The 11,578-nt window shown below is 39.7% G+C and overlaps 2 protein-coding genes across 2 annotated transcripts in view; one reads left to right on the forward strand and one right to left on the reverse strand.

The window, feature by feature from the left end:
• The window catches only part of IFT140 (intraflagellar transport 140), a gene marked incomplete at its 3' end in the record, with an annotated part of 79,553 nt that overhangs the window by 21,302 nt on the left and 46,673 nt on the right, over nucleotides 1–11,578 (reverse strand). The gene's annotated exons all lie outside the window — the stretch shown is intronic.
• Nucleotides 1–11,578, forward strand: part of TMEM204 (transmembrane protein 204) — a 29,960-nt gene that overhangs the window by 6,092 nt on the left and 12,290 nt on the right. The window contains exon 2 of the mRNA XM_085315658.1: nucleotides 8,222–8,377. Coding sequence (XP_085171784.1) covers nucleotides 8,222–8,377 — 156 coding nt within the window. The remainder of the gene's footprint in view (nucleotides 1–8,221; nucleotides 8,378–11,578) is intronic.

Consider the following 11,578-nt stretch of genomic DNA (forward strand, 5'->3'; position numbering starts at 1 on the left):
ATCTGCATCTCTTAACCCTCTCAAAAAAAGCACATGTTGGTAAAAGCAGACACGCAGTCAGAACTTAGGTAAGAGACCATGTCTCGAGTGCTCGGTGCTCAGCCCTGTGGCCATTTAATGAATGAGCAGAGGAAGAATACCGCACATTGCAGCATCGGGCAGACACACACCAGCTACGCTGATTACCAAAAACATAYAGTTACAACAGCAGGAAAACACTGTCAGAACAAACCCGACCAGCTCAGAGTCACCACTGCCTGGTTCCTGGCCCAACACCAAGCTARTAATACTGCCCTGCACTGTTGTGAACACATCAAGTCACTTGGAATTAGCCTAGATATTTTTAACCACACCATAAAATATAAATAAGCCCTCAAGCTCTGCAGTGCTAAAGGCTATCTCTAGGTGGACAGATGGAGCTGATTTATTTGTTAGTGAAGGTCACATTCTGTCCCTTTGGTCTGAAGGCCATTAAGAATAATGTGGGACCGCAGGAATAGGGCTGCAGAAGACCTAACGAAAAGCCCAGAGGTGGGAACCTTGTGTCAACTACAGACGYGTTGGGCAAGAGAGCTCAGTTGGACTGTACTGGTGATGAGGAAGCATGACCAGGGACAGGGAGGGACACAGCATCATGAGCGACTACGTGACTTCCATAAACTTTTGTCCACTCTGAAACACGGTGGTGAAGACAGGACACGGTCCTGGGCCACAATAAGGAGCTGACGGCTGTTTGTGGGGGCAGCAGTTCAGACAGTGCCAGCGTCCRCTAGGGATTTCTCTGAAATCTGGCAGGACGGAAGCCAGGCAGATTCAAACAGCTGCCCATGTTGCAGACGTGTAGCACTTGCTCAATATATACTGATCGAGAAAGAACTGTTGATGTCCCACTGCGTTCAGAGGAGCTYCTGATAGACACTGTGCAGGCTGTTGCACAGAGATACAATCAGCTCATACAGTAGGCAGCTCTGGGCTTGCGATGCCATTTCTAACTTCTGCCCTATAATCAATAGGTAAAGAAATGCAATCACTAATGGAACGACAGAGGCGAATACACTGTCCACACACCGCCACCAACAGACTTATCGTATTGATTCTTACACCATGCAAAACTACCGTAAAATGGAGACAACTAACATCACAACAGAAACTATGCATCAGCCTCAGCTTGTCTGTTAAAAATGATAACCATATGCTTAACATTCAGTTTGAAGAGTCCCCATCAGTTAATCATAAAGACTTATGTTGGAACTAGTTGATATAGCTACCTCTTCATTCCAAAAATAACTACTGAAATTGTAAAATAATAACAATAATAAAATAAATCACAGTTGGTTTCTCTCCTCTCAGTCAGGTCTATATGCCTTTCAAATTAAATATCTGAACATGAAATTTCAAGCCCAGATGATCTCAATCACAATGTTCCAACAGACCTAAAGGGATAGAAGATTTCACTGAGCAGTTTGTCATATAATCACATTCACTTAACTGTGTTGAAACTGCTTGGTTTATTTTCCCTCCCTCCTCTTTAATCAAAAAAAAAAAAACAAAAAAACAAAAAAACAGATGGAGGAGGGGGAGAGCAGACATTCTGAACAGATTTTTTTTCCTTTTTTTTATTCACAAGATAATAAATTGCACACTTTAAAGAGTTACCCAAGAGATGAAACTAAATGCAATAAAAATAAATGACTGTTCTCATTTGTGAGAAACAAGAGAATGTGTAGAAGAGTTTCTGTATCTGAAAGTTATACGGCTGCTTATGTAGATTTTAAAAACAAACAAACAGATTTTTCTTTTAAGTTTCAATACGGCATGCAAACACTCATGTGCAAAGGGTACAAAAGTTCCATGCATTGTAGGACGGTTGATGAAGAAAATAAACTACACTCAGGTCTGACTTATAAGAAATTAATGTATATTCATACCTTCCCATGGCCTCAGTGACAGAGTCGTCCAAAGTACAGTTAGATAGTACCAGCATTTGTTTTTGTTCTTTTGAGGTTAAAAACATAAATACTGCAATTTTACATCAACAAAAAGAAATGAAACATCCAGGGGCTTCAGAGAGCGCTGGTGGGAGGCACCGCATGATGATGACTGCCAGGAACAACATTTACCAGAAAATTGTGCTTATTGAGCTTATCATCTCTTGACTCTGTTAGCTGTAAATGCTCTCTTATGCGTATGTTGTGAAATGAGGAACAGTTGCATGATCACATACCATCTTCCCACAAGATCTCCATCTCATTTATTAAATGATCTCATAGGGTAACTACCGTTCAATACTTGGCCTCAGTGCACTTTATCTACAACATCAGAGAGGTCTGTAGAAATATAGTAATAATTTTTAAAATCCTTCATTGGCATTCCCATGGAGCTGCCAACACTGCTTTCAACAATGTCCAAAGCTACACACAGGGTACTACACTACTATTACCACTACACTGTCCAGGGAGTCCTGGGTGAAAATCCAGGCTGATGTGCTCGCAGATGGTCCATCTACAATACAACAGTAGGGCTGAGAATATGAAGTGTCTCTTTGCTTAGATTTGTCCTAACAGTTGTCAAATTGCTCTTTTTCCTACCTAGCAGCTGGGGAAATCAGGACGTCTAGTCTTTGGGAACTAAAACAGAGGCTAAAACTGAAAAAAATTGCCCGTTAATTTTAGATTTTAGGCTTGCAATCATGCTAAGAAACATTTCTGAGAATACTTTACATTTTCTTAGTGCTCTTGATGTTTGAGGCACAGGTCCAATGGATTTCAGTGTCAAACACGGATGCTGTCTGACTACTGGAGATGATGCTGGCATCCAAAGCCAGAGGAACACACAATAAGCTGCCATCTATGAAAAGTTTGGTTAAAGTGGGTTTTTCAGAATTATAAAGGAAGGCTTCTACTAAAATAAGACAAAATTCAGTTTTTAATACCAAATCCGTAAGTAACATTGAGTGGACACAATCCAAGCAGAGAGCCAGTCCACACRGCACTGCTCCAACTTGTGGGCAAAGCACTGTTTTATGCACTGAATGAATCACAGCTCCCATGAAAAGAATAGTATAAGCCTATTTAACTAAAAATGTATTACCCTGGCTTTCCCTAATGTTTGAATGCTTGGTCTTGCACTTCTGAAGTTCCTAAAATGTGGATTTTTCACAACGACTGAAAAAGCAGAACTTCATTACATAGGGGCCACGCAATAACCCCAGCCTGAATCACAGGCAGGCTTCAAACCTTTAGGTTTAAGCATAGCCAGAACCGACTATTACTTTCTACCTGGCTTAGTAACTGGGGCAGGAACAAGATTTCATCAGGCACTTGCAGCAGGGGCTCAGAGCTGGCAAAAACCAATCTCTGCTCTCAGTTCTTCAGTGTGTGGTACCACAGGGGCTTCCCAGAAGGCAGGATGAACATGTGCAAAGGCTGTAGCTGCAACTGTGGCATATCCACTGCTCCTGCGACAACAGCTTGTTCCCACGGCTGTGAGTTCATCGGGCACATGATCAGCACTGTTGGGCTTTGAGGATTTAGTTAACTGTGTTTCTGTTATGAAGCGTGGACCAAGACTTCTCTGACTCCTTACTGGAGTGAATTTTTACAAGCAAGAGAACAGCAAGAGAAGTATCCCTTATCTCAAGGTAACACCCTAGCAAAATGTCAAGTTCCAGATGAAAACCATGTACTCCATTAGAGTGTCTTGATTATATCAGAGAAAATCTAATTACTGAACCTACTTAAATTTTTACAGAAGAAGAACCTAGTCTCAGCCTGCAGACACCCAGCCACCACAGACGTTTTCAGCTCAAGTCTAGCAAAGTCACAAGCAACTGAAAACAGGTTCTAACAAAACTAAGTGAAGCCACTGAACTGTAAGAAGCATTACCAACTTTATCTATAAACATTTAGAAAACTCTTAACTCTTTCTGAAAGGCAGAGCACACAGCTTATTCCCTTTTCCAAAATCAAGTTATGTGAGAACACTTAGTATTTATAAGGAAGATTGGATACACCTCAATGCATATATTCAGAGATTCATTAAATAAGTAATAAACAAACACACACAAGAATCATAAAAAAGGACAGGACACCAACAGTAGAAACACTTTGTTTAAAATTCCTTTTATCTCAAATATAGCAGCCATTGAATTCCCTCCTATAACATCTGCCTTTTTATACTGGCAATTTAAAAAAGTTAACAATTGAGTAATTTTTAAAAAGAAAGTCAATGATGAAAAGATATTCAGAATTCTAGTTGGTTGAAATCATTTTTAAATAGATATCAAAAAAGGAAGCATTTGGTCTTAAAACTGAAGTTAAACGCAACTGAAGTGCAACACTAAAGCAATCAATACCATCTTGACTACAGGAATTTTCTAAGAAAATTTTTTTCAGGTAAGAAAAATTGAACACCTGCCCATTCAATTACAAAGTTTAAATAGTCTTTTCTAGATTTAGCATGTTTTATGTCTCACAGCAGGGACAGGATAATAATATGCTTGTAGTCAGTTCCTGCTTAATTGTGAAGCCACGATTAGATGTTCACATCCGCTACTGCTCTTACGCARTGAGTTAATAGTTGGTCACTATTCTCCTTCCACAGCTGGTAACTAGGCTGAAGCTTGCACTAAATTTTTTGTTCAAAGTGAGCTACTTTTCAGGGAAAGTTTTAAGCAAATATTAAAATATCATGAGCTGTTTTCTTCATATACACTTCATGCTTTGGTCAATCAAAAGCTTGAACTCTAAATGATTTGTTTTCCCTAAATGTAACAGAGTAGGGGAAGAAAACCTCACATTTATGCAATTAGCGTAATCTGATTTTTTCAGAAAAATCATCCTTTCTTATTATTACAAAACACTGCAAATTACTCTCCAATATCACTAACCTACTTTTGCAAAGCACAAACAACCCTGGGGCTATCATGTAACATAACAAAGCAGAACTGCTGCTTGCAAATAACAAAATCAAATCAACATTTCCAATCCAGATGGATACATCTGGTCTAGGAAATGAGTAAGGCAACAAGGAATTTGAATTGCTCTCATCCCTGGAGTTTAGGTGTTGACCCTTGACTGATTACTGTTCTAAACGAAGCAGAAATCATTAGCCTGTGCCCCAAATTGCCCAGTTGTACAAAGACCCAGCTAGATTCCCTGTCCATGAATTAACTACTTCTCAAAGCAAACTAGGCTTGAGATGGTCTTCCAAAAGGATAAAGTGAAAGGAACCAGCTTTTTATATTTTTGTATTTTATATTGCTCAACAACAACTCTTGAAGGTGTTGGATCCACTCAGTGTCTATCCCTTCCCAGTACTCCACAGCCAAACTGCATCATAAGAGGCAAATGACAGGTACRACAAAAGCACAGGTGCACTGGATTGCCCTTGCTCCTTTTCCACATTTTAGAAGGAATAAACACCTCCTGCAGCATCCAATGTTGCTCTTACTGAGCTTTTAGTTCACTGCTTGGCTAAAACTCCAGGTTACTAGTAATCCACAACATCCCCTTCTTGCTATAGGGAATGTTTTTGATAGCTGGACATGTGACGTAAACARTAACGAGTTCCAAGCAAAAAAAGGTGGGACGCCCAAAATACCTATGTCATCATGACAGTCTTAGACAATAGGTTCTAGAAGCTAATGGCTAATACAAATGCCACCGGTAATTGTGGAGACATTACAACCCTCATGAACCTCATGTTTTACAAATTGTGGCTAAACCATTCTGTAAAAAGTTGACAGAGTTTGTAATGGCCACAGAAGGCTACAGGGGAATCATAGCTATTGCAAATAAAGCAGAAATGTTTGAAACAGTCAAAACAGGTCCTTCTAAATTCATGMTAATTATAAAGTGTAAAGATAACCCATCAGAACAGACTGAAGCTGGCTGAAGATATGCTTTGAACTGTATACTCCATTCCTTTTTGTGATCTGCATTGTCTACTTTTTCTGATTGTCCTCAACAAAAGGAAGCCGTAGCTGCTTTCCACAACTACCACCTTTTGGGAGGAGGGGTTTCATGTTGGCAGAAGCTCARCTTAGGGTTACGCATGTACAAAACAGAATTACCCTGGGCTGAGCTGACAACGTGCAAGGTTACAACAGCTACGAATAAGAAAGCATCTGCAGAGTGGCACTTCCAGACTGAAGGCAACCTATGAGTTCCAATGGAGTTTAGTTTATAAGAGTTATACACTGCTAATGCTGATTTTTYCCCCCTCCAAGGAAGAGGAATTATTACAATTCTGGAGTAAAACCAAGAGAAGACAGATCATACATTAAAAATGTTAAAACAACAATATCCTAATACAAAATGTAAAGGGTATTCAATTCTTAATTCAATCTGAAAAAGCTGAAGGTACTGTGGTTCTTAACTAACTCTTTAAGATACAGTATTTTATTAACATTTAAATAAATTAGTGCTTCCTTAGAATAGTGGGAGCTAAAGATGACCTACAGAGAGGACAAAAAAAAAAGGGGGAATTCATGCATTTTTTTATGGCTTACTAAAGTAGACCTGACTGAATTGATTACCAAGTCTGCTCTTGCTTGTTKATATCAAGTTTTGTTTTTTGTGCTTTCTAAAAGTCTCCTTGGAAGATCAGGAATTTATTTTAGTCCTTAGCTAAAGGAATAGGATACCATGTATCTCATAAAGAGGAAAAATACCCTACCACTTGCCAAGCATATGAGTTTAATATTAATCAAACAATAAAACAGGCCAAAATTTAAGCATTCTTATTCTAAACCCTCTTCCTTCTCAGCTGCYCTCTGCTTTCTTAGATGTCAGTTCTTCAGTAATTCATGGACTGCTGCAGGAAAATGCATTTCTCTCTAACAAAAACAAACTAGCACAACAAAATACACTCAATCTTACTGCAGAGTAGCATGGAGCAGGAACACCAGATACCYCCGAGAGACACTGTAGAAAGGAAAAATACATTGGGAGATCAGGGTACACTGAAATCCTGGATTTCTGCTGCCAAAAAAAAAGACCTTCAAAAAGGCCCTAGGTAAAGCAATCTAGCTGACAATTAATCTTCTGATAATAATTTTCCTGGAAAGAAAGTAAATAAAAATAATCAAAGTCTGGTAGACCTACCAAACTCATTCATAACCAGTTAAGTCACTTCGGAATATTCATGTTTGGAGGCTTTCTTCTTCTAATAGCTGCCAACTCGCAAATCAAGTTGCCCCACTTCAGGGCAGCAACAGCACATTAACAAGAGATGTTGCACTGGCACAAGGTTATTTAGAACACCCACCTTTAGCTAAAAAGGAAGGAAAGGAATGAAAACAGGACATCCATCAGGTTAACAGGAAAAGTAGGGAAAAAAAATCTGACTACAAGTATCAAATTTTGCAAAGAATATAATCCATTCAGCAGTCAGCTGGGAGACATTTTAATTTGGTTTCTCCACGTTTTATCTGTAATTGTTTCTATATTCTTTATATTTAATGYGTATGAACTAATATATATATAGAAAATATATCTGCTTGCTTATACATATGTAAATGGTGGCAGAATACCTTGYGCAAAACTGCCAAGCACTGATACTTTGCTGTGTAACTGTCTCCCTAGTCACACAGATGGAAAAACAAGTCTTTGCATGTGTCTGAAAGATTAATATTAAAAGGACGAAAAGTTACAAGCCCTCTATATAAAGCTCTGTTCTTAGAATCTTTTAAATCAGGATGACACTAGCACTATTTTATCGGCTGTTTTCAAAGACAGTATGGTTGGAGTCAGTGAAAAAACAAATTCAGCRTTACAGATTTGTCTGTGGAATGATTTGTAGGGCCTTGAAACCTCAGTTAGGAACAGAGTCCCATGCTAAGTGGTGTCACACAAACGCAAAACAAACAGGTGGTCCCTGCCCCAAAGTATTCTGYTTACTACTTACAGGTTGAATCTTCATAGGGTAAAAGCCTATCACTTCTGGCAGGCTATCTTTAAAAATTAGCTATTTGTTTTATACAAGACCATTTGTGATGCTTATGGGATGTATAACTAAAGGAAAGAGTTGATACTAAAGACAATCTGACCTTAATTAGTTACAGGGAATGCAATTATAGTAAGGGAGTACTCTGAGCAGGAATAATATTTGAGAAATGTTGTCTACGGGCTGAGAACTTTTACATACCTGCTCAGCCATTTCCCCTCCCCTCAGAGTTTATGTCGTTGTAACGTTATGCTTCCTTCTTATGTTTCCCCAGTGCAGTTCGACATGATGCGCGCCTGTAACCTCATTGCCACTGTTGCTCTAACTGCTGGTCAGCTCATCTTCGTCCTGGGCCTGATGGAACTACCCATCATTTCTCAGGACACCCAATGGTGGGAGGAGGCCATAGCTGCCGTGTTCCAGCTTGCTAGTAAGTACACTTCTTTTTACGGATGGAAAAAATACCTAGTTCCTATCAAATCCAAGTGGAGTGTCCTACCTTATAAATCTTTTAAGTGACAAAGTGTGGCAAAAAGCCTAAAACTAAAAGTAAGTTTATTGCTTCTTAAAAGTTCTCCTCACGAGATTCTGCAGCATCTTGGTGCACATGAATAGAATATATCAAAATGAGCCTTCTGACAACCAAGACACACCAGCCATTATTATTTCCTCTGAAACCAGGAAGGCACACATGAAAGAAGCTGGATGAAATGTTAACCCACAACTTAGCAGGCCAAAATATACCAACAGAAGCGTGTGAAAGCGTAGTAGAAGGGCAGAACAAATAAGTCTTRCTGAAATGAGAGTATATGCTTTTAGCTCATTAAATTTTACTTTGTGGAAATCATCTGGATTTTGATACATGAATATGTTTGCAACCTACCAAAAAAACTACAGTAGACAACTTGGAAACACCGACAGCTGTAAGTACAACTCCCACAGTAATTCTCACGGACAAAGACTATATACAGAATTGAGCGAGGAAATGAAGAAATGGTTTTATCTCAAATTCCATTGCAAGAGCACTGAAACCAAACTAAACATTTTGCGTGAATGCCTTTCTCTAAGTCACAAAGTACTTCTCACATCCAGAGTCCAATCCTATAAAATATTCAYGTGTGAAACTGTCATTCATGGAGTATCATATTCAGACGGCCTACAAGATCAGCTTCAAAGTATATAATTATTGCTAATATAACCAACAGGTTATACTAAAATAACATTTTTTAAGTAATTTCTATTTTTAAAAGTCAGAATATTTAGAATGGCATAGATCCACTGAGTGCCCAGATTTACACTGCTGCAAGATCAGAAATCTAGCCCGGCTCATTTACACATGGTTCCCACGGCAGCAATCACCCAGCAAGGATAATGAAACTGAAACGCAGCCAAGAAGAGGAGATTGCAGAACCAAAGGTTCTCCAACTCTTGAAGCATCTAAGCCAGCTTCCAGCTGCCGCAAGGCCCCATCAGTACAGCATTACCAGGAGCCGCATGAAYAGCCTCACTACAACAAAAATCTCCCTGCAGCCTCTTCACACGCAGCACGATGTTTTGCAACTCTGGATCCCTTTTGTGTAGTTCTCCCTGCTCTTTGCCTGCTTTACTCTCCCTCCCTACCATGCTCTCCACAGCTCAGCATGCTTGTTTTTCATAAAGAGGAAATGCATTCTGGCCCTGTTTAGATTTGTTGTTTCATTGACAAACAGCACAGTGGACAGCCGTGTGCCTTTCTTCTATCAAGGCTGCTAATTTTAGACTAGACTTTTTTTTTTCCTTTTTTTTTTTTTTTTCCTGTGCTGGAGTCTGTTTTAAACACAGTCAGAGAGAGACTGAAGGGCGCCAGGATATCCCGGCACAGGAGAAGGAAATGCCTGCTATTACCTGTTATGCAAGCTGAACCTTGAAATCCCCAGTGCTGGGAGGGGAGAGGGGAGGAAAGCCAGAGTCAGAATGATTAACAAAACACTAATGAGAATGGTTGAAGCAGTTGTCAAATCAAGGAGTTCATCTGTCTGTCTGTATTCAAGATGTGTGAGGAGATGGATCTGGTGGCTCGTGACGGCTATAGAGAGAGACCTCTGCCATCTGCAGAAGTGATGCAACGACTTTGGTGGCTATCCTTGCTCCCCTTCCCCATTCTCCTTTACAACTATGCTACTCTCGCCTTCACTATCATCCAATTTTCAGTCTCACAGTGMGCAACATAAGATACCTTTTCCAGCTCATTAGCTTATTAAAAGTTTTATGTTTAAACAAGTTCCTTCTGGATATCCAGAACTACCAGCTGAAGTCTTTTGGAATGCATACTTTTGAATAAAGAAGGCATAAATTCTGCTCTTATTCCACTATAAAATGACATCAGTTTTCCAAGATGTGGACGGTGGTGTGTGAACTGCTGTCTCCCTCAGTAATCGACCTGCACTCACAGTGTGGGCAGTTCAGAGTACAGGCTGCACTGACAGAAGAGGTTGTTTCCTCTTTCATGAAACCCAGCATAGGCCTTGTAAAGCTGAGCAACTCAAACTGGCCACAAAAACCGGGCCCATCCGCCAAATCTCCTGGATTGAACTTAGACAACAAATATTTTACACATTACGACTCATATGTTATTTCTGTCTTTGATATCAGACAAAACACATTCAAACTGTGAGCGAGTCCAACAGTTCTGTTGCTCTGATGCAGGATTGCTGCCACATCCAGGACAGTGGGATTTCTTTGAGGAAGGGGAGGAAAGGGAGCTCCCCTTACCCTGTAAGCCACAGGCAGTACTTTGCCTTTGAGCTTCCACTCCAAGCGGATAACCTCTCAAGCATTTTCAAAGTAAAATAGCAATACAGGGCAAAAGTATCAGAAGAAGAAAAGTGGATAAAAAGCTTGTATTTTAAAAGCTCCTTGACCATGCAACACAGCCCAGGTTAAATTACTGTAAAGATCTTCMCTACTTTCTTTCTATTAGGGCAGTCTTTTGTGACTGCTTCCCAGGAATCAGCATTTTAGGTGATCACACTCAGCACTGAGGCTGCTTCAATCAAAGCAGAGCTCTGATTAGAGCTAAAAGCCTAAAGCCACCTCTTGTGGAACTGTAAGGTAGCTACCCATTAAGTTTCTGTAAAGACCCTCTGCTTTCACAGAGCTGAAAGTCAGTGAATTTTGGTCTTGTTAAAAGTTTTTTTCCCTACATATTCAGTACCCTGGATAAGAGAGGGTATTTAAGGGTTGAAGCCAATGTGTTTTAATCTAGACAGATCATCTTGGTGAGAATATTTATTACACTTTCAAATAAGCTATACCTAATCATAGGTACTCAGAAACAGTGTTGTCTGTTTCAAAATCCAAATGTTCTGGGAAATTGTTCTGCAATTTCTCATCCTGTAGGAAATTTCAGGAAAGAAAGATCTTGGATCATGTCCTCTCTCATTCCAGCACAGGTTTGATCTCTAACTTTCATCCTGACATATGTCAAAAAATGCTGAAAAGCTGCTGATAAGCACAGGTCACTGACAGAATGAAATCTGTAATTAGAGGAAGGCTGAGGATAAGCCTCAGTATTGCAATATCAACCAGTAATTTACTGATGTTTTATCATCAGAGATGTGTGGGTCTCATTATTGTCTCCTGAGGCATGACC

This window comes from Rhea americana, unplaced genomic scaffold (genome assembly GCF_003343005.1).
Source record: "Rhea americana isolate MKP2758 unplaced genomic scaffold, rheAme1 scaffold_433, whole genome shotgun sequence".
Taxonomy (NCBI): domain Eukaryota; kingdom Metazoa; phylum Chordata; class Aves; order Rheiformes; family Rheidae; genus Rhea; species Rhea americana.